The sequence below is a fragment of the Engystomops pustulosus genome, chromosome 4, assembly GCF_040894005.1.
Source record: "Engystomops pustulosus chromosome 4, aEngPut4.maternal, whole genome shotgun sequence".
Lineage (NCBI taxonomy): Eukaryota > Metazoa > Chordata > Amphibia > Anura > Leptodactylidae > Engystomops > Engystomops pustulosus.
The window spans coordinates 141,215,460-141,243,279 of record NC_092414.1 but is presented as its reverse complement, the minus strand read 5'-3'; the positions used below and the strand labels follow the sequence as shown (position 1 = coordinate 141,243,279).

General features: G+C 42.0%; 1 protein-coding gene across 2 annotated transcripts; it reads left to right on the top strand.

Annotated features, from left to right (window-relative positions):
- Window positions 1–6,015: 6,015 nt before the first annotated feature.
- On the top strand, window positions 6,016–26,063 carry PKM (pyruvate kinase M1/2). Of its 2 annotated transcripts, XM_072147803.1 has the most exons (11): window positions 6,016–6,183; window positions 12,263–12,425; window positions 13,794–13,885; window positions 15,181–15,312; window positions 15,509–15,695; window positions 17,498–17,768; window positions 18,045–18,195; window positions 18,293–18,445; window positions 21,661–21,827; window positions 23,085–23,266; window positions 25,550–26,063. In XM_072147803.1, exons 2-11 carry the CDS (start codon window positions 12,269–12,271, stop codon window positions 25,654–25,656), a joined length of 1,599 nt encoding a protein of 532 aa, XP_072003904.1. In that variant the 5' UTR covers window positions 6,016–6,183; window positions 12,263–12,268; the 3' UTR covers window positions 25,657–26,063. The 2 variants fall into 2 exon arrangements, with proteins under 2 accessions (XP_072003904.1, XP_072003903.1); XM_072147802.1 differs by lacking the exons at window positions 6,016–6,183; window positions 21,661–21,827 and adding an exon at window positions 21,217–21,383.
- The last annotated feature ends 1,757 nt before the right edge of the window (window positions 26,064–27,820 follow it).

Here is a 27,820-nt window from a genome sequence, read left to right as displayed (position 1 = left end):
GATCTCCAATAGAATAATTCCTCTCTGCAGGGGAGAAAATTTTGGAGAAGAAGCCGCAAGATAGAGTACGACCCCTAGGCCCCTTCTGAGTAAGGACCGCTCCAGCTCCTACGGAGGAGGCATCAACCTCCACAAAAAATGGCTTCTCGGTATCTGGTCTGGTAAGGACAGATGCAGAAGAAAAAGCAGACTTTAGGCTCGTGAAGGCCTGGTCAGCCGCTGGGGGCCAGGCACGAGAATTGACACGTTTCTTCGTTAGCGCCACCATAGGAGCTACCAGAGTCGAGAAGTGAGGAATGAATTGTCTATAATAATTTGCGAAGCCCAGGAATCTTTGAATAGCCCGTAGTCCCACTGGGCGTGGCCACTGAAGAACCGCAGATAACTTGTCAGGATCCATTTGCAAGCCTTTATCGGAAATAATGTAGCCGAGGAATGGAAGGCTTTTTTGATGAAACAGGCACTTCTCCAGTTTGGCGTAGAGATGGTTGGCCCTGAGGCGGCTGAGCACTTGCCGTACATGGGAATGGTGGGACTCGAGGTCAGCAGAATATACAAGGATGTCATCCAGGTAAACCACAACACAGCGGTACAATAAGTCCCTGAAGATATCGTTGACAAACTCTTGGAAAACGGCTGGCGCATTACAGAGTCCGAAAGGCATAACTAAATATTCAAAATGCCCATCACGGGTGTTAAAGGCGGTCTTCCACTCGTCGCCCCTCCTGATGCGGATAAGATTGTAGGCCCCACGAAGATCCAGCTTGGTAAAGACTCTCGCACCCCGTAGGCGATCAAACAGCTCCGTGATCAGCGGCAGAGGATAGCGATTCTTAACGGTGACTTTGTTAAGACCGCGATAGTCAATACAGGGGCGGAGAGAGCCATCTTTCTTGGTGACAAAAAAGAAGCCGGCGCCTGCCGGAGAGGTGGATTTGCGAATGAAGCCTCTTTGCAGATTCTCCTGGACATACTCGGACATGGCGGCTGTTTCAGGTACCGAGAGCGGGTACACCCGACCCCGAGGAGGAGAAGATCCAGGCAGCAGGTCGATGGGGCAATCGTAGGGACGATGTGGAGGAAGGGTCTCAGCTTGTTTCTTAGAGAACACATCCGCGAAGTCCTGGTATGGAGCGGGAAGCCCCCCCAAAGGCTTAGGAGACAAGGTAGAAGTCCCGACAGGGAGCGGATGTAGAACCTTCATACAGTGTGATGAACAATCCGGACCCCAGCGGAGAATCTCCCCAGAAGACCAGTCCAGAACAGGGGCATGATGTTGCAACCAGGGGAGGCCCAGTAGGAGAGTGGAAGTGCACTGGGGCAGCACAAAAAAGGACAGTCTTTCTCTATGTAATGCTCCAACTTGCAGGAGCAGGGGTTCTGTGCGAAACTGGATGGGCACGGAGAGAATTTGGCCACTGACCGAGGCAATGGACAATGGCCTCCTGAGACGAACCACCGGGAAGTGATGCTGGGAGACCAGGGCAGCATCCATAAAGTTTGCTGTAGAGCCCGAATCCAGGAAGGCGGAAACTTGGATCTGGGTGCCAGTGCCAACGCTGAGGAGTACGGGGAGAGTCAAGCGTGGAGAAGCTTTATTCTCACCTAGGGACGCTTCTCCTGAGAAGCCTAGGTGCTGGCGTTTCCCGGACGTTGGGGGCGGACAGGACAAGCCCAGACGAAGTGCCCTGGGCTGGCACAATACATGCACAGGTTCTCCTGACATCGCCTGGAACGCTCTTGTAGAGAAAGCCGGACTCGGTCCACCTGCATAGGTTCATCAGCAGAAGATTCAGCCAGGGGCTGAAGCGGCTTTTGGAATACAGGTGCCAGGCGAGGAAGACGTCTAACACGGCCTTGGGGGTACTCGGAGCGTAGTTCCTCAGCGCGCTCCTTAAACCGCACATCAATTCGAGTGGCCAGGGTGATTAGACCACTCAGAGTTGACGGCAGGTCCCGTGCTGCCAGCGCGTCCTTGACCTGAGCAGAAAGTCCTTTCTTGAAGGTAGCAATGAGGGCCGCATCGTTCCAGGCAAGTTCAGAAGCCAGGGTGCGGAACTGAACTGCGTACTCTCCCACAGATGAGTTACCCTGGCGCAGGTTCAATAATGCAGACTCCGCAGAGGAAGCTCGGGCCGGTTCCTCGAAGACTGACCGGAACTCTGCCAGAAATTCCGAGAGGGTAGCGACAACCGGGTCCTGGGAGTAGCCCAGGCCAGGGCCTTCCCGGAAAGGAGGCTGAGGACAAATGCCACCTTGGACCGCTCTGTGGAAAATTGCGACGGCATAAGTTCTATGTGCAGGGAGCACTGGGTGATGAAGCCCCTGCACATCTTGGGATCCCCGTCATACTTGCTGGGCAAAGAGAGACGTAGCCTGGGTTCAGCAGCAGGAAGATAAGCCAGGGTAGCAGGAGTCGCAGCGGCCACCTCAGGAGACTGTTGCTGATGCTGGGTAGCTAGCAGCTGTTGCAGCATGGCGGTGACTTGCTCCAGTTGATTCCGTTGTGCAGCAATCTGCCGGGACTGGTGGATCACGATGGTGGCGAGATCAGGCTGACTGGGAGAAGGAGCCTCGGCGGGATCCATGGCCGGATCTTACTGTTAGGATCAGTGGATCCTCTGGACCACCGCGGGAGATGTAACTAGCCAACACCCGGAACCGGAGCCTAGCGGCACCTGGTATTCACCAGAGCCCGCCGCAAAGCGGGTTGGACTTGCTGCGGCAGGATACCACTAGGTCGTTCCCAGGTGTGACTAGCCCACGGTGGCAGCCGAGGTCGAGGTACCTTAGCGGATGACAATCTCGTAGACAGGTCCAGGCACAGGGTCAGGGCAGGCGGCAGAGATGCAACGTCAGGTCCAAGTCCGGGGTCAGCAACAGGAGGTCCAGGCAGGTGGGAACGGGAACACAGCAACACGGAGGAACTCGGGTAACACAGGACACAGGAGCGGGAACACGCAGGAATACACAGGAACGCAGGAATAATCACTTGTAAGCTTTCTCTAAGGCTATGAGGCACAAAGATCCGGCAAGGGTAACCGGAAGATGCAGGCTTATGAAGAATTGGGCAATATGGCCAGCGCCAATTAATGGCGCGCTGGCCCTTTAAATCTGGAGAAGATGACGCACGCGCGCACAGCGGAGGGGAGCGAGACAGGAGCCGGGACGGGTGAGATGTGCTGGCGGCGCACTGGCGGGGGCAGGGCGGCACGGGTGAGTCCGCGACCCGCGATGTGGGTCGCGGGACCACCCGTGACACTTCTGTACATTATATTATAGACTTCCTGAATGGTATACTATAAGGAGGGCTCCTGGACCATATAATGTAGGAAGTCCTACAGCTGATTTATACAGTAACTGATGTCTATATCAATTGAAATAAAAGAGAAGATGTGTATGAAGGACAAAAAAGATACAGATAATGTACAGATAAAAACGCTTAAAAACCAGAAAAGATCTGGGCACAAATCACAAACCCATTCTCAGGAGATGGTAAGATAGCAGAATATACAAAGTAATGTATGCATGTAACTCTAGCATAAAGAGTATGTTATAGTATGTTAATATGCCAATGATATGGAAAGTATGTAGTAATCATATGATAGAGCCTTAGCCGAAACTAAAAGGTATCTAGCACAGGGGTCCCCAAATTTGTGAACTATTTTATATATTGGCCCAATTAATTAATTAATTAATTAATTGCGTCAATTAATAATTAAATATACTGGGACCTCTCTCCATTAATTATTGAATATGCTCCCCCCCATTAATTACTAGACTGCTTTCATAATTATTTCCTATGCCCCCACCATTATTTCCTATACTGCCCCCCACCACTATTAATTATTTCCTATGCTACCCCTCCACCATTAATTAATTCCTATGCTGCTCCCCACCACTATTACCGTATATACTCGAGTATAAGCCGACCCAAGTATAAGCCGAGGCCCCTGATTTTACCACAAAAACCAGGTAAAACCTATATTTTTATACTCAAGTATAAGCCGAGTTTGGGTTTTCAGCACATTTTTTTGTGCTGAAAAACTAGGCTTATACTTGAGTATATATGGTAATTATTTCCTATGCTACCCCTCCACCATTAATTATTTCCTATGTTGCCCCCCACCATTAATTATTTCATATGCTGACCCCCACCATTATTTCATATGCTGCTCCTCATTATTAATAATTTCCTATGATGCCCTCCACTATTAATTATTTCCTATGCTGCCCCCCACCATGAATTATTTCCTATACTGCCCCCCACCATGAATTATTTCCTATACTGCCCCTCATAATTATTTCCGGCCGCATCGAGCTCTACGCAGGAGCTTCCTGTTCGGAAGGACAGAGGCCCCTGCCCGACTGTTGAAGGCCGCTGGGGCTCGGCGCTGGTGTGTCAAGTGTCAGGGGCCGGATAGAAACCGTCCGTGAGCCGCATGCTACATTACCCTAGTAATTTTTCTATGTGATGATTATATTAGCCTTATGGCAGGACTGGAGAGCAATTCATTTTTGGCACTGTATAGTAATATGCAGTATATTCTCAGCTGGTATATTTATGTATGTGGTGCATTCATTACTGCAATATTATTTGTATTGTACAGGTATGTGGGTACTGGATATATATTTGCGGTATGTGTTTTATTTTATATATGTGTAAAACTATTTTATGACCAGTCACAGTCAGTAAGAGGCTCCTTTATCCCTGCACAATAATAAATAAACACTTTGTAGTTACACACAGTAGTAAGGTAAGTATCTGTAATATGGGACAGTGGGAGAATGTTATAGGAAATAAGACAGATGATGGGTAGATTGATGATAGAAGATAAATATGAAACATGATATAGATTTATAGATAGATAAATGGTGAGACAGATATATAGACAGGAAATAGACAAATTATAGAAGATAGATAACTAGACAGATAGATGATAAGCATCTTTACCCAAATATTCAACCAAGGGGTATTAAAGGAGCAATACATCCTCTGCCCCCAAAATTCCACATGGAGGGGCCCCTTTAGAACTGGGAGCTCTGGACATATGTCCAGTTTGCCGGCCCCTAACACCGTCCCTGTGTAAAGTATACATGGTGCTATGTTTATATATGTTAGTTATGCATATATGGTGTATGTGTGCAAATGTCTGTGGAATCTATATATGATATATGTTATTCTGAAGTATTATTTTCAGGGTGGGCATGGCAGCAGGGGTTTAGGTAAATGGGGGGCCAGATTCTAAGTTTGCATCGGAGCCCACTGGGGTCTTGTTATGCCTCTCTTTGTATTGCATTTTGAAATACAACGCAAGCACATTGTGTGGACCCAGCCTAAAAATAAAGAAAACTTCAATTTTATATACAAATAAGCAGAGATGCACGAGGGATGTCACTATTCCCTTGTCTCGCCAGCCACTCCTGATTGACAATGCTCTGCTCTATTGGCCAGGAGAGGGTGCCAGGACCCTCAGAGGCACGCTCAGCATTCAGGACACCTATTTTCTATAGACTACCTGGAACTTCAAAGTGATATATTCTGTATATGTGACAGGAGTTGGCAATTTTCTATTATATGACCCCAGGTACATCAAAATTGACGTTTGGGCACCAGCTGAGGCGTACTAATTTACATGACTTTATACATGTTATTGTATTGCCCTGCAGGTAAACCGGCCTGGCTGGTAGCCTTCGTGCCTTACAAATCACACAGCTGCACTCTTCCCTGTACTAGAGCCGAGTGATGCGGCGGAGTGTGCTACGCATGCGCATCTCGCCCTCCCGAGCACGCACTCGGCAGCTGCTACCTTACCGTTGTCCGATTGGTTAGCGAAGAAAATGCGTCATCTTTTGTAGATCCTAAACCGCGCTCATTCCGCCGTGAAAAATAGTTCCCGGTCGATTATTTTCTTATTATATAGTAGATGTCGGATATAAATTCACTGTTAAAAGAAGGAATGGAAAAAAATTCCAGCTGAGATTTCCCTGTAGGATAAACGGAATGAAAATCACGGAAGGGTAAAAGAAGGCGCAATGATCTGTGCGGCAGGTGTGGACAGTGCTTCGGCACTGCAGGGATCACCTTGCTTCTGGGAAGCTGCCGGCTACTGACACACTGACGTTGGAGAGCGAGGAGAACGGAGCTAGGTGTAGCTGTTCTGACACACCCAGGTCATCCAGGTAATAAGCGCATTACCGCTAGTTCTGCAGGGGGTAATCTCCGGGAAGGTCAGGACTGCGGCCATCAGCGTGTTATCTGCATTTGTTTCTATATGACGCAGTGTGTGAAGACTATGAGACCGTTATCCGCAGGAACACGTCTTAGTATATGCTGCACCATAGCCATAAACTTTTATTCCTTACAGTGAGAATAAAAAGATGGCTTCTCCTTCTAAAAGTGCTGCATCAGCTGTCACCATGGAGATGCAGGGGGTGTGTCTAGTATTAGGGGTGCCCTCAGGCCTGGGGTTCATTGTATTGTCAGCTCATTGAATATGGAAAGTAAGCCACTGGTGGTTCAGTGCCAGTATCCAGTGACAGCCAATTGGAGTTTAGCTTCTATTTTTTTTTTTTTTAAACTGTTTCAGAGCTGCGATGTGTGTTCTGATTGGCTTAACATTACTTTGCAGCAAATCCTATGCTTTGCTATAAATGTCATGATACACAGGGTATAGCTTTGTATCTTATTCTTCATAGCTTTTGTACTGCCCTAATAGGACACCCATCTATTACTTGCTTGAGCATGCCTCTGTAGCTGCAGTGAAGCCTTTGAGTCTCTTTCTCAATCATAGACTCCTTTTTATATCCATTTTGATCCTCTCACTGCACATATAACACATCTCAGCAGCCCCGCCACTTTAATAACTGACATTATCGGAGGACAGATTGAGACTTGTAGAAGGGATCGGAGATGCAAGCTGTTGGCATTAGTTGTTTATGTGGCCTTTAATCTATCTTGGTTAATAATAAATATCAGTTATATAGGATCTGCAGGCGAAGCAATGAGAGAATCTTACTCATAAGAAGTACAACCTAAGGAAAAGAAACATTGGGTGCACAATGCTGTGTTTTTTTTACCTTGTATTGTTTAGTACAACAATCTCCTTCCAAGTGTAAGACAATGGCAGATAAGAATAGCACAAGTAAATGACTCTTCTATGTCATGGTACAAGGAGCATGGCCAATGTGTATGCTCCAGCTCTATACGGGAGGCTGCGGTGTACTGTAACAAGGATATCTATGGTGTGTCTAAATAAAGCATCCTTCAGGGTGATGCACTGTGAACCTGTCAAGGTCATTTGTGCAGTGGATAGATAATGACTTTTCTGTACAGGCCAGACACTGACCTAGATCTGCAGATGTTCGATGCATGTATTGCGATTTATAGGATTGTGAGAAAATCTGTAGATCCTGTCCTAGAACATATTGCACAATTATATAGTGATCACAAAGATCTGTCCTTATTATAACACAATCTGTAGGTTTGTGGCATCCTTACAAAAAATTACCAATCTAAACCTTTTACAGCACAGGAAGACCATTGGGAAAGCTGTCATACATATATAAGTAAATGTATTAATGGCCCCAATTTCTTGTGTATAAAATAACATCTTTTTGGGATATATAAAAATTAATGTAGGCAGTGCTTAATGGGACCTTCCATGGCCTGGTGTATGTACTATTATTTATGCCAATAACTAGTATTTGTAATTAAACCCTGAACTAGATCCCCAGTTCGTTCAAATCGGGGCTCTAGAAATTCACCGGGCCAGAGATGCATCCCATTTATTCCTGTTATACTATTCCATAATGGAATAGCCATGGCATGAACTTAATTTAATTTTGAGTTTGCTTTTAACGGGTGGGGCCTTGCAGGCCAGGTTTTCTGCTATATCTTTAAGTGACAATTTCTCTGCAGCTGGGATGGATTTCCACCTTTCCAGTGGACTGCCATGGTGTGTTGCGACACCAAAGGGAAGGTTAGGAGAAAATGATTATCCAGTGTACTTTGAGTAGTCCTCTTCTAAGTGTGTTGGTTTTTTTTATTTTTGGTGTTGACATTTAGGAAGTTAGTGCAGTGGCCGAGTAGGAAAAAAACTGTTAATTTAAGTGGTTCTGTATAGAACCCCCATTTATAAGGATTTTATTTTGTTAGGAAACACCTTTAAGTTAAGAAGCTATTCATGACCAATCCCCTCTGAGTTGGTGCAAAAGCAGAGGAACATGATCCCTTATTTGTAACTTGGCAATTTGATTCCCCTTGCTACTTAGCATTGCCATGGTCCATTTATCGCTACTAGGGATGGGATTCCTTGCTTCATATCAATATGTAATGCAAGGAGTTCCTGTTTTCTCACTAATAAGCAGTGCTGACAATATAATTGATATGACCATATGCAATAAGTCACTTAAAGGGTAGTTTCACTTGGCTGTTGATCAGACTGTGAGATTGCCCTTAACCATGTTGCATAGGGTATGTGGTCGCATGTCACTGATGTTGATCTTCGCTGGATTTCTGCAGTAATTCAAGGTAATGTGCAAGTAGAAATTTGACTTCATTAGTTGCAGTGTAGTAACATATTATGAGGTTGTCAAGATGAACATTGACATCATCTTTTGTCTGACCTAGGGCTTGCTTTTTTGTGTGTCAGGAGGCCCAATCCTTATCTATAGTAATAGGTTCCATAGGTTTATTCTTAAGTTGAACTTGTATGCAAGTCAAAACGGTATTTTTTTAATTGTAGATCCAGACAAAAATATTTTTTGCCCCAGTGACAATTTTTGCTCTAATGGGATTAGCTTTATTAGACTCTTTACAGGTGATCATTGTAGTCTGTGACTATACTAAAGCACTCAGAGGTCACAGAGATCAGAGAGGTCAGTCTTTAGCTAGGGGTCATCTGTAAGTTGGGTGTCCTTAAGTAGGGGACCGCCTGTATATGATGTGCTTATTTGATTATGTTGCCTTTGAGGGATTCAATCTATAGGTAATACCTTTTCTATAAACCTTGAACAATCAGTTCCTGGGTTACATACAGGATGGGTGAAATGTAGCTTCAGACAATTTTTTTTTTTTTTTTTTTGTATCCGTGACAATCGGATTTTGAAAATTTTGTGCTGTCAAGGGAACAAGAACTATTAATAACTTTGACCGATTCCTTACAGCTGATCATTGCAGCCTGGAACGAAAGCATCCAGAGGTCAGTGGGTAGAGAGGGCCGTCTGTAAGTCTGATCTCCTTAGTGGTATTTCCATTAAGACAAGATTCTTAAATGTACTCAGGATAACAAAATCACATTCACTGTTATTAGCAGAAATACAGCATTTCAGATATAATTCCAACCTGTCCCATAGTCCTGGTGAATACAACTTCAGTTGTCCTGCGATCCGACCGTAAAATCTTCTGCTTTTTTTTTTGTTTGTTTTATGGTCAGGCAGGACAGATTCTTCTTATAATTAGCTTCTGCTGGTTGTGATCTCTCCCCCCCCCCCCCCCCTCCATTACAAGATGAACACAAACTCTGACACTTCCTGCCAGCAAGCACTGTGCACAGACTTGCTCTACAAGCTACAGATAAGATCCTTTTCGGAGGAAAGAGAGCATTTAGCAGAGCTGACAGTTTGTTATATATGAGTTGGCACAATGACATTGTGTTATATGCATCTCATCATCTCTGATCTGTCATCTCTTTTCCCCTCTCACATAATAGTAGAATGTTCAGAAGTGAAAGTGTATATAAACCTGGACCCTGTGAATGTAACCACATTGTTAGCACACTGGGATCATAATGTCTGCTTAGAGATGCCCCTGTCCACACTCAGGATCTTACACTGACCATGAATGAGTGATGGGAGCTAAAACTGAGAAATTTTAAAGTAAGGGGGTTAAACATTATCTTTGTGTGAACATCACTAGGGGTTATAATTTGGGCACTTTCTTTCATGGGCAAACCCCTTTAAGTTGAGGACTGCCTGTACTTTTAAACTATTTCTTATACTATTTTTTTTTTTTTTTCCTTGCTATATTTTGTAACTATGTTCTTTACATCCTCATTGCTTAGTCATTGACTTCCTGTGTGCAGCAATATAATGGAATAGCTGAGTAATATCCTTTAGAAAATTCTGTTGTAAATGATGTGGCTAACGGGATCTCCCCTGCAATGAATGACTTGTGCGTTGGAATTTACCAGAAACCTCTTTTCTGTCTGTTTAGGTTTTAGTTGCGTATCTGAATTGTTAAAATAACTTGCTCCAGAGAAGTACAATATGCCTATGTAAGATGGGTGACAGCCTGTTGTATAGCCTTTATTGGCACTGGACACTTGCATTTCCTGATGTAGTGGCATGTGATCTGAGCATCAGAGTGGTGTTATAGTAAATCTCTGTGTACATTGCTTTGCGTGAGAGCTTATACTATGGATTTTCCTCTGTATGAGTGTCACGAATAAAACTGTAGGACTGAGTGGTCGTGTCTGATTCTCTGCATGTGACGTGCTCGTGTGCAACTGCACGTACTGTCTGGGGTTTCCAGGCGGAGGGAGGGATTTCATGATGACTTGCCCTACTAAAAGGCAGTGAAAAAGCCTGATGGAAGATGCTGGCAGAGTGAGTCAGTCCGGTGTAAGAAGAGCTGTATCTGTTATACTCCCCCATCTGGTAGGAGCAAGCATGTCTTCAGGCTTGTAAAGAATTTGGGAATAGAGCATTTTATAATGCGCTGCTGTAGTTGCAGACACTCTGCTTGTGGGTGGCATTTTCCTTCTGCCTTACTTGGAGCAATGTGACTTCTATGAAGGCATCTTTGTATATGCGTGGCATTTTGAGTTTTTACTACACTGGTTTTTGGAAGGTTATTTACTGTGTGGCAACTTGGAGAGATGTATGAGGAGGAATAGTGAGTACATTGTTCTGCTCACCACCTCCCTTTAGCCCTGTTTGACCGCCATGGCTTAACTTTGGTTCTATTTCTGAAAGGTACAAGCACAGGAATTTTTTTTTTTTTTTTCCCCAAAGCAATTGAGGTCTTTCAAAGTCAGGGCAGGGTGTTAACTTCTGTTGTAAAACTATAGCTTGATAGAATGACTATTAGGGTTCATTCACACGCCTTGCGGGCATACTGCCGTGTGCTGGAGAGGAGGAGGTGGTGACCCCTCCTCCCTCCATAGAGAATAGCGGCGCACGGCCGCACACACGCCGAAAGATAGAGCAAGCTCTATCTTTTTGCGGTGTGCGGCCGGGATTGGCCGTATCTGCACCGCGCCGCTATTGCGGTTTATGGGGATGTACATGCGGCCGCAAATTTGCGGCAGCATGTACGTCCCTGCAGACAGCCATGTGAATGAGCTCTTAGCCTGGAGAATTGAGATAAACGTGCAAAAAAACTTGTTTTTACCTCAAGTTCATGTTCTTTTCAAGAGTGTTAACATTTTAAAGGAAGAGGAGCTCTGTATAACCATACCTTTTTGTGTGTTAGTAGCAGCAGAACTGTGATTTGACCACTATGGTAGACTGATGTGTGATCTCTAAACTGGAATACTCCACAGCCCTTCCCCCTTGAGTAATGGCTGTAGAATCTAAAGAGAAGCCTATTACAGCAGTGACTCATAGGGGAGAGGCAGTGGTATACGATCTCACGAAATCAAGTGCTCAGAACCCAGCTACCATTCTGCAACTCTTCTCACAGGGCCAATACCCAACACGGGCTCCTGCTTTGTATGGCCAAATTGCTGACAAATTCCCTTGAACATTGGGATGTATGTCATTTGGTTTAGACATACAAGGCATGAAAAAGGTCAAGATGCTAAATCTACTATAGCCTGGCACAGGTTATAGCAAAAATGTATGTCGGGCCAGAACTGCTGTAGATTTCATTTTGGCAGTTGTGGGCTGAATATTTCAAGAGGCAAGAGCCTCTTAGTAAACCTGGCATGCTATCACAGGTAGTGCCAATGTTGATAAATTCCCCCTATTGTGTCTAGTCTAAGATCTTAGAAACTAATGCTGCCCACACACTTGCTAGATGTCCTCCCCAAAATGAGTAATTAGCATGTGATCAATATTATACAATGGTTTGAGTGTAATTGTACTTTATTTGTGGAGTAAATCCAGATGGACTTGATTCCGTGTTGTATAAGTTAGTGTCATATTCTTTTTCTATTGAACAGAATCCTAACATTGAGCCACACAAATATTCCACATGGATCATAGAAATGCTTCTGTTATGTTGGTGAAACAAACCTTTAACATTTTCTTTGTGCAGGTCATCATGTCGAAATCCCATGCCACAGAGGCCGGTAGTGCCTTCATCCAGACCCAACAGCTGCATGCTGCAATGGCTGACACCTTCTTGGAGCACATGTGCCGTCTGGACATTGACTCTGAGCCCATAGTAGCACGCAATACTGGCATCATCTGCACCATTGGTAAGATTTTATACTCTTTACTCCTTTGAGATTAATACAAATAACTTCATAACTAACATTTCTGGAATGTCTGATTTATATTGGCGTTTTTTTCTTTTTATTCTAGGATGTTATGAGGCTTAGGGTTTTAGATGTGGTTTTCATTTTTATGAAAGTTGCCAAAACCTATATTTAGAGGGGCTTTGAGAGGCCCAAATAATAGAATAACCCCGTTTTAGAAACTATACACCTCAATGTATGAAAAACAACTTTAAAGTGGTTTGTTAACCCTTTTGATGTTTCACAATGGTTAAATGGAGTTGCAATTTAGAAATTGTAACTTTTTTTTTTTTTTTTTTGACAGTACATTCACTTTGGCCCAAAAATTTAACATTCACAATGAATTAAGTGATGTAAAGCTCCACCAAATTTGATGCTTAATTTCACATGAGTGTACAGAAACCCCATGTGATATGGTATACTGCTACATTGGCACACGGCTGGGCATACAATGGAAGGAGCAACATTGAGAGCAGATTTGCACTTTCACATTGTACCGGCTATAATATTTTAGTTTTATATATTTTTATTTTTATAGGATGAGATCCGCTTTTGAGGTGTGTCATTTAGGGGCATCTGTAGCTAATTTGAATTTTATTACCCTTTCTTGGTGGTGGAGGGATAATAAAATCATCAATTCTTGAACTATAAAAATAAAATTTGATATTCTTTGGGTCTAGGATTACAGCAATTCCCCATTTTATATAGATTTTTCTGTTTGGCCCGTTTTGCAAAAATGCAGAACTCATTTACACAGGTGAGTACCTGTCAAGTAGCCTTTAGGCACCAAAGCCACCATATCGGTTTAAAGTTTAAAGGCTACTTGACAGGTCAAATAGCTGGGATTGTGGCTATCATGATTTTGGCTGCAATTGCAAGGCAGCTACGTCATGTTGCGGGTAGGGGTAAAAATTTGAAATATATCAAGATTGACAACTGGATATTAATATTCTTTAAAGGGATGCTCCTAGATTCTCTGACAACACTAACTAAATACAGTCCTACTGTGAAGTGGCACCTCCATGAGTTTAACCTTCTGTTCTCAAATTTTTATTAGACTCTCCAGAATAATATAATGGGGCAGAGTAACACTGTAAGGCCTTGTGAGCAGGGCTCTTGTTCTTTTGGTTTTGTGTGGTCTCATTTGGTTTGTATGAACCCCATTATCTGTAAATTGCTATGTAATATGATGTTGTGATATAAAACCGTACTATTTTCTAAAAGGACATAAAAGAGCTTATGTATCCTAATTCAATTTCCAATATAAAAACGCTGAGAAATGTAAGGCTTGTTAGTTTATTACAACTTTCATATTTTTCTCTTCTCTAGGCCCAGCATCTCGCTCCGTGGAAATGCTGAAAGAAATGATAAGATCTGGAATGAACGTTGCTCGTATGAACTTTTCCCATGGGACACATGAGGTGAGGGTTGTGTATATCAATAACCCACTCTCAGCCAGTATAGTAGAAGGTCACTGGAGAAATTCAATCTAGTCTCTGCAGCTGTTTGTGGTAAAAATAGAATATTTGCGGGGAGTGTAATTGGTACTTATGTTATATATGTTTTCTGGAAACTCAACATAAGCTGCTTAATACAGCTGCTTTAAAACTTTTTTTTTTTTTTGAAACTTGGTTTTGGCAGATTTACATGTAAGGTTTGGTTATTTGTTCAAGCCATGTGCACAAAGCCAGTTGGCAGCTTGAGCCTACATAGTTTCTTTATTTCTTCAGGTGTGTCGACTTTGGGTTATCAAATTCCTTTAAGAATCTTGTCTTTGTGGGAATACCCATTTAATAGTGTAACTGTAATGTTAGTGATTTTACCAAATTATTATATTTGATTCCACCTTCGAAAACAAACAGAACGATGCCTACTGTGTGCTGCTTGCTTTTTTCTTTTTGTGTTCTCACTAGAGGTAAAGTGGGTGGAGACAAGTTCTGTAGAAAGACTGGGAAGGAGGTACTGATGGGGAACAGGGAGAACTTGTCTCCTACAAAGAATAGTGAGGTACATCTGCATCCACACTTCCAGCTCTGCTACAGTCACTATCACATAACTTCGTCCCCTGTGAGCAGGGAGCAGCAGCTCCTCCCCTCCCATGAAACCGTCTGATAAATCGGATAAACAAATCTATGGACTCCAGGGCTTGTAGGTAATCTAAGGGGAATAGCAAAGAAAATACTGCATATAGGTAACAAAGATAATAGGCAAAGTTGGTATTGATTTGTGAAAAATAAGAAAAACCTTAGTTACTCTTTAAATATACTTGGGATAATAAAACGCATTGTCTAATTCACTGTTATTTTTGTGTTTACAATTCTGTTTGTCCCTGTATATGACTATAAATCTTCTAACTATGGTCAGATTCTTCTCAAAATAGCTTCTCTTCTCTGCACACTGCAGTGCTTTCTGCCTCGGGCCCTTCCCCCTATATTACAAGACTAGCTCAGACACAGGCACTTCCTGATAGCAAGCAACATCCAGAGACTTGGTCTAAAGCTACAGGCAAGATAAGGTCTCTATCTTTTTTTGGGGTCAGATACTGAGACAATGTTCAGAAGCTAAATAATACCCTGATAATCTAAGCACATTGTCGGCACACAGCATCTCACAGCACTATATTCTAGCTTTCTGTTTCTAACTGGCATCAATGTGATTCCCCGTTTATATATCTAACAAATTTACCCTACATTGTTTTGATATTTGTTTTTCACAGTACCATGCAGAAACCATCAAAAATGTGCGTGAGGCCACAGAAAGCTTTGCATCTAACCCAATCCTGTATAGACCAGTGGCTGTTGCATTAGACACTAAGGGACCTGAAATTCGCACTGGACTTATCAAAGGAGTAAGTACTCAGTACCCAATGTAGAGGCATAACCTTAAAACACGAGATGTAGTTTTATATTTGACTTTTTGCCATGTATGCATCTAGGATATATCTTACACAACAATCTTCAGTGTTTTATGCATCGGAACCATGAAGCTGTAGTGAACAGCACAGAGGGAGCTTTGAACTGTCTAACTAGAGTTCCTTTCTGTAGAGTGGCACCGCAGAGGTTGAACTGAAGAAGGGGGCAACACTCAAAGTAACTCTTGATGATGCCTACCAGGAGAAATGTGATGAAAATACTCTCTGGGTCGACTACAAGAATCTTGTCAAAGTAGTGCAGCCTGGCAGCAAGATTTATGTAGATGACGGACTCATCTCCCTGCTTGTGAAAGAGCTTGGTTAGTACATTGGAAATTGTAATCTTGCCTTTTTAAGCATGTGTTGTGTTTTTTTTTTTTAACCTTACAAACCACTTTGTTATAGTAGGATTTTCTGTGGTGTACACTGGCCACAGTATTCCAATTCTAACAAATTATATGAATTCTTAAGATGCTAATCTACAGCCAGAAACGGTGAATACACATTCTATGGCTTTATGTATTGGTACATTAAATAAAAAAAACTAATTGCCTTCAAAACTAGAAAAATACAACCTTGGATAAACACTCAAAAAGTGACACTTGTAATCTGTTTATGTTGTATTTCCTAATTGTAAGATCTTTATAAGGAGCAGGGGGAGATTCCAACCACCCTCCCTGTCTTCACCAGATACATCAAGAGGCCTGGGTATATGCAGTCCATATATATTTCTACGCCGGGCCCCACTTGTAGAAATGTGTGGCATGCGTACCTTCACGCAACCTAGGAAATGGCATTTGGGGATAATTATAGCAATTGCTGGTGGTTGGCAGAAAACTGGTGTAGAAGCCCTGAAATAATGGCAATTGTTAGCCGTGTCCCCTGGCGTGTGTCCTGATCTGTAAAACCATTGCATTCAAAGAAGGTATACTTTGAGAGATCGGTCCTCAACTTTGGTGAATTGGGAGGAGCGTATCTTTATTTGTTTTCTGACATTAGTGAAATTGCCCTGAAAGGGGGATGGAGGAGGAGGAGGAGTGTGGCTTTAAAACAAAAAAAAAAAAATCCCTAAACACTGGAGAGATTTAGCATTGGTTTTGCTGGAGTTTTTTTGGCATATAAGAGTCGCAAAAAAGTCCCGTAGGGGGTTTTTGCAACTTTCCATTTCTCAAGTCACACCTGACTATTCCCACAACTTCACTATATTGGCGTAAACATAGAACTAGTGCAATGCCGGATTCATCACTTGCATCTTTTTAAAAAAGTTGCAAAGTCACTCCAGCCCCCTGCTGGTGTACGTGCTGTAACTTTTGGTGCATTTCGCACCTTTTTGAAACAAAAATCCCAAACGCATATATAGCATAAGAACATTTATTAGAGGGCCAAAACCACTTTAAAAAGGACCTGTCACCCTAACGTAAGCAGCTCCTAGTGCTACCCCATTTTAAACTGCAAGCTTTATCGGGAAGTCTCAGATAAAGCTACCAGACACTGCAACGCCATAGCTATAACCCTTGTTCATTGTCGGGTGGTCCGAGGTGCTGCTTCTTCCCTGGACCGCCCCTCCCATGCAATAGGCCACATGTGACAGCAGGGCTTCTTGCGGCAGTCAGTCTTCTCGTACCGCCCCCTCATGAATACGCTAGACCACTGTAAGCTTGGTCCGGCGTTCTGAGGGTATGGGAGTGCAGTGTTTGCTAGCTTTATCGGAAGCTAATAATAATGGGGTGGCGCTTTACTTTAGTAAGCAGCTCCTAGTGCATTTTTTTTTTTCCCCCTTCTTAAGGGTGACCGATCCTCTTTAATGAATCTGATGGGCCTTGGAGCTCTAAAGACAGACTTGGAACTGTCCCAGGGAGCCGCATAATGATTCCCCCCCCCCCCCCCCCCCCCATCCCAATGAACCAATTATTTATAAGTGGTAATTTCAGTCCTTAAACTCAGAGGTACTGTCCCACATCTTGAATATTAAGAGTTATCTTACATGTAAATGTTTCCCAATCTTGATACTGCCTTTAAATCTCTAATGAATGCAGGATATTCTCAAACTGTAAAGATTATCTGAGAATGAGCACTGTATGGTTTTGGGCTGTTGGAAATTGTTGTTTTACCTCCTTTCTAGGCCCTGACTATTGTTTGACAGAGGTGGAAAATGGAGGATCTCTTGGTAGCAAAAAAGGAGTCAACCTGCCAGGAGCTGCAGTAGACTTACCAGCTGTATCAGCCAAGGACATCCAAGATCTTAAGTTTGGAGTTGAGCAGAATGTAGACATGGTGTTTGCATCTTTTATCCGCAAGGCAGCTGATGTACATGCTGTTAGAGAAGTTTTGGGAGAGAATGGAAAGAACATCAAAATTATAAGCAAGATAGAGAACCATGAGGGAGTGCGGAGGTAGGTTTACACACTGGGGGAGATTAATCAGAAGTGTCTGCTCTGCAATCAGAACTTTGCATTAATCTTAAGCTTACATTTTCCCCACAGCCGTTTATCTGATTGGTTGAAAGCAAAAACTTGTTTAGGTTGCTCATGGCAGACACTTCTGATCAATCTCCCCCATTATGACTTTATGACCTGAATAATGTGATTTTGAGCAATGTTGTCTCCCTTCCCACACCCCACTGATAAGTATTTTACATGACCAGGGATTTTTTTTTTTTTTTTTGCTAGATTTGATGAAATATTGGAAGCTAGCGATGGCATCATGGTGGCCCGTGGAGATCTTGGCATTGAGATCCCAGCAGAAAAAGTGTTTCTGGCTCAAAAGATGATGATTGGTCGCTGCAATCGTGCCGGAAAACCTGTCATCTGTGCCACACAGGTAATGCTGTGAATATATTTACTTAGTTTTATGCAGTGTATAAATCTGTTATAATCTGGCTCTTATGTGATTTTTTTTTTTTTTTTTTTTTTTGCAGATGCTGGAGAGCATGATCAAGAAGCCTCGTCCAACTCGTGCTGAAGGCAGTGATGTTGCCAATGCAGTATTGGATGGGGCAGACTGTATCATGCTTTCTGGGGAAACTGCTAAGGGAGACTACCCACTGGAGGCCGTGCGCATGCAGCATGCTGTGAGTATTCTTTACTTATGGTACACTATACCAGACAAACAACACGAACACACGCACATTCCTATAAAATGCAGAATTTTGTGTGCAAATATCTATGTATGTATCTACAATGTGCGTGTATTTGGAACTAGAAATAACATTGCATACATATTGTGTACACTTATACAATAGTATAAATGTTTTATGTTTCTATCCTGTATGTATGTGTGTGGTTGGTTTGGCATGTGCCGCTCTACTCTGCTTGCTATATGCATTTGCGTAGTTAGTATTTAGATGGCTAAAAGCGCTGGCAACTTGTACACGCCTTTTATTCCCTCTCGTCTCTCTTCACTGTCTTTCTCCTATGACCTAATTTAAAGCTGTTGCACCAGAAACTTCATGCCCTTACAGTACGGTTATGTATTGGCACAGATCAGCTGGGATGTCACCTACCTCCCCTCCCCCTTCTGCATTCTTGGTGATGGGTACGACTGACTTGGCTGGCACTGAAGTGACCCTTCAGGCATGTTTATCTAGTCACTGTGGGAGAGTGCTGATGGAGACAACCAGCCACGTTACCCATGCATCACTGTGCATACACTTTTGCTTTCTTCCTTTCCGATGTCTATTATTGGAATTAAATTAAGTACAAAAATTTTCCTTGTTTTATTATACATAATGTTCTTTAATTTTTTTTTTTTTTTTTTTACTTGCATAATTCAGTTTGCTATATCACAGATCAAGTAATAGGGAAGCCTCATGAACAATAAGTGTACTCAATCCATATTGACCAGTATACGAAAGTGGCCATGAGGTGATTTGCTATTAGCATCAGACCTCCTAAAGCTACCCAAATGTACCCCCACCCCCCCACCTCTATTATATATAGTCACATGACAGATGTGACTGAAGACCTGCATGTACTGAATATTTTACCACTGGATATCTTGTGCCACACCGTCCTCTTGTAAAAAGTGGACATTTTTCAGATAAAACTTTCAGGACCAGAAATGTTTTTTTTTTTTTTTTTTTTTATCAACCCCCTGCATGCACATGACATGCCCGGTACATGCTTCATTTGTCTTGCACACAATCGTCCACCATACCTCTCCTGACTCCTCTTATTTTATTTTTCTATATTTGCTGTGCTGGAGAAATGTGGCCGTGTGCTGCATGGTGTACTGAGGACTAATCTGTGTAAGTCTCGCACTAGCCTGCACATCACAAAACAAACCTTTCTCATGAGGTGAATACAACATACAAAACAAAGTGTTGGCACACTCAAACATTAATTTCAATGGCTCTTTGCACATACAATATTAAAAATCAAATTCTGTAGCTTTTTTTAGATTATAGGGAATATATCCAAATGAAATAATACATTAGAGTATTAACATTGTCATAAACAGTAGGTGTGCCGTGAACTTGGATTTTCAGATCGTTTTCCAATCTCAGAGCAGGTGTGTGTTTTGTTTTTTTGTTTTTTTTGTCTTCCAATACAAGTCTATAGCATTGCAAAAAAATCCATGGTGTTATCCATGTGACCTCCATATATGATGATCAGTTTATAGGTACACAATCATGTGACTCTTTAAGTGACTTTTTTTTTTTAATTTGAAAGCCTTCTCATTTTTACAAAAAAAAAAACCCTGACATTTGGAAGATACATGAACAGTTTTTTTGCGAAATACAACTCTGACTGTGCTGAAACTCATGTTGCAAATTGCAGTAGACCATGGATGTGTTTATTTGCAGCCCTAGAACAACACAAGTCCATGTGCAGGTAGTCTAAGGATGCTTTCAGGGGAGAACACAATTTTGTTTTTCATGTTCAACAGTACATCTCCAATTAGGAGGGTTAACAATTTACTTCTGTTCCCGGATTTTGATCTTTATCTAAAAATACCACACACTCTTTTTATAAAGGAATTTTGTGAAGTATTGTCAATAAGTAGATTAACTACACCTTTAGTATCCAAGTTTTCTGCACCAAAAACTACTTTAGTTAACAGAAAGTGTAAGTGGCATTGCCGTCTGCTTGCCATCTTTGATTAGACAACTGCTGATACGCTCCCATGTTGGTCATACTCTATAGGCACAAGCAGGTTAAGGGTGCAGACATACCTTAATGCATCTGCCGTGTGCCATCAACCTTTTCCCACAAGATTAGCCTTTGTGGGAGGGGCTTTGGACAAGGCGGTGACAAAAATGTATGTTTGCTCCCGATAGTTGTATAATCATTGAATGAACAGTCGTTAAGCTGTAAATACTGTTTTAGGCTACATTCACGAACGTATGGGGGATGTATATACGGCCAACGTATATAGGTCCCCCATACACTTCTATAGCCTCACGGCACCGTACCGTTCCGTAGCAAGATAGGACATGTCCTATCTTTCTACGGAATACTGCGCTGTATATTCCTATAGTACAGCGGGCATATATCGTGTGAATGTAGCCTCACTCTTATGTGTTTGGACGATTTTTTTAAAGGACAAAAAGTTCAAATGCAAAGCAACCTTTTGTGTATTAGATGTAGCATGTGATGACGTGCATTGTACAAGATACAACAGCCTGATGACTGACCTTTATTACCATTGCTCTGTCCCTTTTTCTGATTCATACTTTCCTAGTTTTTCTTTTATTCTTTAACCCTAGTGTTTCCTTTTCTTCCACTCTAACCTTGTGACTTTTGAATCTAGTTTAAGTGCAGAGAATCACTCTGCTTCATTTTCTTTCTTTGGTTTGTATCTTTCTTTCCTCTCCTTTTCCTTCTCCCATCCGGCTCACAGATTGCTCTGGAGGCCGAGGCAGCTATTTTCCACCGCCAACTCTTCGAGGAACTTTCCCGTTTAACCATTAGCTCCAGCCACCCTGCGGAAGCGATGGCAGTAGGCGCAGTGGGGGCATCTTTTAAATGTTTAGCAAGAGCACTCATAGTTCTGACAGAGTCTGGCAGGTAGGGCTCACTGGTGGCGCTACCCTTTTTGCTTTAATGCTGCGACCCCCTTGCGCTGTTCCAATCCATAGGTAAAGCAGGTCAATTGTGTGGCTGATGTCCGAATGCGGTCAGGTGTAGTAGGTTCTGTTTTGAAGGAAAAAAAATCTCAAGAATGACCGATGTGAATGTTTCCCCATCCCATCCTCTTTCCCTTCCCCCTCTGCTTATTTGACACCCACTCCCCCCTCATTGCCTGTTCTTGGCAATTGTGGATCCCCCATCCAACTACTGTTAGATCGCTCGTGAGGCGGAGGCGGCCGTTTACCACAGACAGCTGTTTGAAGAGTTGAGACGTTTATCACCGCTGACCCAAGACCCAACAGAAGCGACTGCTGTTGGAGCAGTGGAGGCATCATTCAAATGCTCTAGTGGAGCAATCATCGTCCTCACCAAATCTGGCAGGTAGGAGTGGGGTGGGAACCTGGGATATTGCATACTGTTCCCCAGGAGGTCAATGGGCTAGAGGTAACTTTTAATTTGCATAATGTGTATTTTTGTTTTGTATGCAATGATTGTTACTCTTTATAGGGAATTTGCCATGAAAATTGGAAGGAAGATATATTGAATGGGCAAATCTATATGAAATAGAAACCTACTAATTAGGACTCATCCTATTTTACCATAAATGTAATATCTGCAATATATCTATATACAATACATGTTGTTAATGACTGTTTGCGATATGGGAAGTTGCCATAGCTTATTGCTAGCCAACCCCTTTATATTTCTGTTGGTGGAACACTTGAACCTGGTTCAGCTAGGTTATCCAAGAGAAATAAGAATATTTCCAGCTTGTTTAAATAAGCCTGAATTCTGTATTCTTCACATCTTTAAAACAGCCATGAGTTACAAGCATGATGGTCTATGCATTTCTGGCAGTTCCCTGCTCTTGATCATTACTAGGCTGGACATGTTCCCTAAAATGGGGGCAGGGACAAAACTACTGGCAGTCATCTCAGGCATTGGCTTTTCTCCCTGAGAACAAAAGCATTGGGAACATGAGATGAAACTATCAAGTTATAAGGTATAGAACCAGGCAAAGTGTAAGTTCAGATTCAGAAAAGATTGTCCATAGCAAAGTTGTAGGTAAAAGTATGACAGTCATGCTTGCACATTCTATTTAGATTAGTCATGGAGGTAAGAGCATAGCATTTTTTATTTCCTATGTAGTAGTTCAGACAGCTGAAGTAGCTTCTCCTGTTTCCGGTGACATTTTCTCCTGTGGCCTTTTCACTCTGACCTTTTCTATGCTTATTTATAGCACTTGACCTTCTTGGTCAGATCATAGAAATGGGCTTTTCCTTGTGGATACATATTGCATATTAGGGTCTATAGTAGTTTGAGTGAACAGTTGCAAAAAACAAGATTTGTTGTTCTCCCCCTTAGATGTAGTGATCTGCGGTATGCTGTCTGGAGTTTTGGATGTATTCTCTGCCACAGGGAGGAACTTGGTGTCTGTCTGCAGATCTTTCTTACAGAGCCGCACACTATTCCTTTGTATTTTTACTCCCAATGTAAAAGTGTGGAAAATCAGCCCCAAAATGGATATTGATGTTGTGCTACATACATAGATGGCTGAGATATTGTTACTTTAATGAACAAATCTACTGTGTATAAGCCAAGTACCTTGGGGAAAAAATTGACGCTTTCTATTTGCAGGTCTGCACACCTGGTATCTCGGTATCGTCCTCGTGCTCCAATTATAGCTGTGACCCGTAATGGACAAACTGCACGGCAAGCACATCTGTATCGTGGCATCTTTCCTGTACTATACAAAGAGCCAATAAATCAGGCTTGGGCAGAAGATGTGGATTGTAGGGTCCACTGTGCTATGGAGATTGGTAAGTGGTTGTGCTGCAGATGGGAACAAGGCATACAGACCATGCACTATTATGTGGCTTTTTTTAACATGACTGGTGTATTAAGATTATGTATATCCCATAATAAAGAAAAATGAGCCATTTGGATAGTTGACCTCAAAAATCTGTTGTGACCTCTGTTTCAACCCCTTCCCGACATTTGACGTAATAGTACTGCATCGCGGGAGGTGCGTTCCCGCAAAATGCAGTACTATTACGTCAAACTTCTGGCCCCGGCTCCTGAACGGAGCCAGGGCCAGAAGCTGCGGGTGTCGGCTATATGTTATAGCCGACACCTGCCTCTAACACCCGCGATCGGAGATTTCTCCGATCGCGGGTGTTAACCCCTAACACGCCACGGTCGCGCTGTTGGGGCATTTAAAGTGAATCGAACAGTGGATCGCTTGTTCAAGCTAACCTGTAAAAGTTAATAAAAAAAGTTAAACACAGAAATATTCCCTATACACATGCAATAAAGTGAGAAACACAAAATCGCCAAAAAACCGCACATTTGTTATTGTCGCATCGATAACAATCCATACAATAACTCTGAAACATTATTGGACCCACTCAGTGAACGCCGTAAAAACAAAACCCGAAAAACATGCCAAAAATGTACATTTTTCATAATCTCTGCAAAAAAATGTTCTAAAAAGTGATCAAAAAAAGTTATGTGCGCCAAAATGGTACCACTGACAGCTAGTTTAGGGCTTATTTTTTACGTGTTGAGTTGTTGTTTTCAATCAAACTATTAAAGTTACGTCTCCGAAAAGATGGCGATGCAAAAACAAATGAGATTTCCTCTATATTCGTTTTTATACAGTAAAATTGTAAAAATGAAAAACTATATAAATGAGGTATCACCGTAATCGTAGTGATCTGTAGAATAAAGATAATAAATAAGCCCTTATATCCAAATTGCCCAAAAAATAAAGATTGTATAGCCAATAAAAAGGGACAATGCATAATCTGCTCTGAATGGCGCAGCTTCCCTTCGATGCCCTGGCGTGTGCCCATACAGCAGGTTACCACACATATGGGGTATTGTTATATGCGGGAGGGATTGGATATCAAATTTTGTGAAGCGTTTTGGTATTTTATCCACTGAAAATTTGTGCATTTTTTTTGAAAAACACATGCATTTAGTAAAAATTTCACTTTCAAAATTGCATCCGATTTTGTTTTAACCCCTGTAAAACAATTAAAGGGTTAACAAACTTCATAAAAGTTGTTTTACATACATTGAGGGGCGTAGTTTCTATAATGGGGTAATTTATGCGGTTTACTTTTATTTAGGTCTCTCAAAGTGACTTCAAACCTGAGCAGGTCCCTCAATAGCCGGATTTTGCATTATTTATGAAAATGTGAAAAATTGCACCTGACGTTCAAAGCCCCATAATATCCTACAAAAATGAGTATGCATAAAAAACCATGTCCACATAAAGAAGACATTCGGTGAATGTTGGTTATTAAGTATTTTTGCTGTTATGACTGTATGGAAAAAGTAGAACATTCTGAAGTTTAAAAATCGAGAATTTTTCCAAATTTTCACCAAATATCTGATTTTCCCATAAATAAATGTAAAACATACCACCAAAATTTTTCAACTAACATGAAGTACGATGTGTCACGAGAAAACAATTTTAAAATCACTTGGATATGTTAAAGCGTTTCAAAGTTATAACCACTTGTAATGACACAGGGCAGATTTGAAAGAATGGGCCGTGTCAGGAAGGTGAAAAGTGGCTTCAGCGTTAAGGGGTTAATGGGGGTGGGGAAACATTTTACATGAATGGCATATGATGGACATGCATAATTCCCCTCAAAATTGTTAACTGATAAACCAACCTATACACTAGATTCAAAGGTAAAATTTAACTGGATATCACCTACTTGGTATGCAAAATTTAAGAGTGAACCAAACCTTAATATATTTTATATTAACCTGGTATATTAGCATATATTTTATTTTGGAATTCAATACAATGCAAGGAGAAATGATTAACCATTCACATGCTATTGATGTAACACTTATATTCCATGTTGCATCCAGTCATTTGTCTGGAAAATCAAGGAGATAAGTATTTGTCATTTGAAGCAGAAGGGGACATCACTCCAAAGAGACCCCAAAGAATGGGCTCATTTAGACAGACTACTTCACCCAAAAAATACAAGAAATGTGGTGGAAGGCTTTGTTGGACAGGTGCAGTTTGTGACAAGATGTTTATAATAGTCATAATTATTTTTTTTTTTTTTTTTTTGTAGGTAAAGCCCGTGGTTTCTTCAAGACTGGTGATGTCGTTATTGTACTAACTGGCTGGAAGCCAGGTTCTGGCTTCACAAACACCATGAGAGTTGTCCCAGTTCCTTAGATGTTACAGTATTCCAGCTGATCTCACCCCCCTCCTTTTTCTGCACTTAGAACGGTTTGCCTATTATAAAAGTACACATTGGCAGCTCCAGTCAGCCCTTTTCTTTGTATGGGACAGAGGCATTACTGCGTGTGTACATGGCACTGTTCTGCTGCTGGTTACACCCCCTCTAGTAATAGCAAATTATTAGAAGTGCTGCACTCCATGGGAAAACATTTTAGTGCTATTTGTGCTCACTCCTCTCCTAGTGTCCCATGCCACAGTGTGCTGTAAGAGTGTCCTTTTGTGTGTCGTCTGTTGGCCGCCGTGTAGCTTGTGGTGTGGTAAAGGGAATGATCATATCCCGTCTTGTCAAGAACTTGCCAGCCGTGTGCTGAGTTTAGTGTTCAATAAAAACCATGCTATAAGCACTGTGTGTTTCCCTTTTTAATAATCATGTTCTGAAAGAGACCCTGCTGCCATGTATATTTCAAGGCATTTCCTATTTTCTGGCTCAAGTGACAACCTGCTTTTATCAGTGCAGGGTCGTGAGCCCATATAACTGTATGGGGGACATATATATGTCCCCCATACGTGTGTGTGTGTGAATGCAGCCTAATGTGATGACCATTTGTGCACCTCTGTGTCCATCACGAGACCACTGATAGATTTGTATGCACTGGAATTAAACATACACTTCCTATCAAAGGGCTAAGCCCTCTTCATACTCGCCGGTTGTTTGCTGCACAACGCAGCTAACACCTGCAAGCAGTGCTAGCCCTTTGATTGTTGCTGGCGCATGGGCTCACTTTGGCTCGGATCATATCTCCCCGTGATGACAGTGGAGAGTTGTGATCTGTTGCCATAACTGCCTCGGGTTGCCCGAGGCTGTCATGTTTTATGCTATCTATTACAATGTGCAATTTGCACATTGTAATAATGTGCAAAATCTCCATATATTGCCAATCAGACAACCTAGGGTTAAAAATATAATTGGTAAAAATCTAACTTGTTAGATGGGTATTGCAGGGTCCCAAAATGTCCAATCAAAATATAACTGTTCTGTTTAAGCCTGTAACCGAAAATGTCACCCAAAATCAAAAATGGCACTTTTTGCTATTTTGGTAAATATAGGTGATCAAAGGCCCTACAGTCCTCAAAATGGTAGCAATGAAAACATCAACTCGCAAAATGACACCACACAACTCCATGCACTGCACTATGAAAAAATTATGGAAAAATGAGTTTTTTTTCTGTAAATGTATGAAAACATATACAAATGGTATCTCCATAATCGTACCAATCCAAAGAATAAAGTAGATGTAATTTATGGTGCACGGTGAATGCCGTAAAATCCAAGCACACAACAGAATGGTGCAAATGCGTTTTTCACAATTTTTACTGCATTCAGAATTTTTCACGCTTGCCAGTACACTGCATGGAATATTAAATGCTGTCAATATGAAGTGCAATTTGTCACACAGAAAACAAGCCCTTAGACAGCGCTTTACATAAGATAAAAAATTTAATTTTTCACTTCCCACCTTCAAAAATCTATAACTCAATGGGCCTGGTCAATAAGGGGTTAAAGAGGTTAGGGCCACGGAATTTGTGTATTTATATTAGGTGTTAAAGATATTTCAGCCTTTTTCTTCATGCCATGTTTGTTTTTTGTCATGCAAAGCGATAAAAAGCAGCAGGGAGGAGCTTGGCCTGATCGCAAGCAATGCAGTATAAGGGCATATGTGACCTAGAACGAGAACACGGGGGAGGGGGGGGGGGTTCAAGACAGGGACGGGTTGTTATCTTAAGTCTAGCAATGGGGTTTGGTTTTGGCATGCGAGTCTGGATTTTGGTTTGAGACCTATCTGCAAAGTCGGACAAAAGTCTTCAATGTCTTAAGCAATTGCTCTGGACCAACATTTTTTTTTTACTGCAGTTGTGCATGTGCAACTGATAAATAACCCACACCCATTTGATCCCAGTTGAGTTTTGCCAACATCTCTCCTCTATCCATCCCCCCACCCTTCCGAGCATACAGTGCCTACAAGTAGTATTCAACCCCCTGCAGACTTACCAGGTTTGCTAAGAAGCAAATAAGTTAGAGCCTTCAAACAAGATCAGGATTTATTAACAGATGCATAAATCTTACAAACCAAAAAGTTATGTTGCTTAGTTATATTTT

Excerpts from the sequence above, each read along its gene's own strand:
- PKM (XM_072147803.1), top strand. The coding sequence starts at position 12,269 with ATGTCGAAATCCCATGCCACAGAGGCCGGTAGTGCCTTCATCCAGACC. Across the intron at positions 12,426-13,793 it reads TGGCATCATCTGCACCATTG|GCCCAGCATCTCGCTCCGTG; the intron begins GTAAGATTTTAT and ends TCTCTTCTCTAG. Across the intron at positions 17,769-18,044 it reads AACCATGAGGGAGTGCGGAG|ATTTGATGAAATATTGGAAG; the intron begins GTAGGTTTACAC and ends TTTTTTTGCTAG.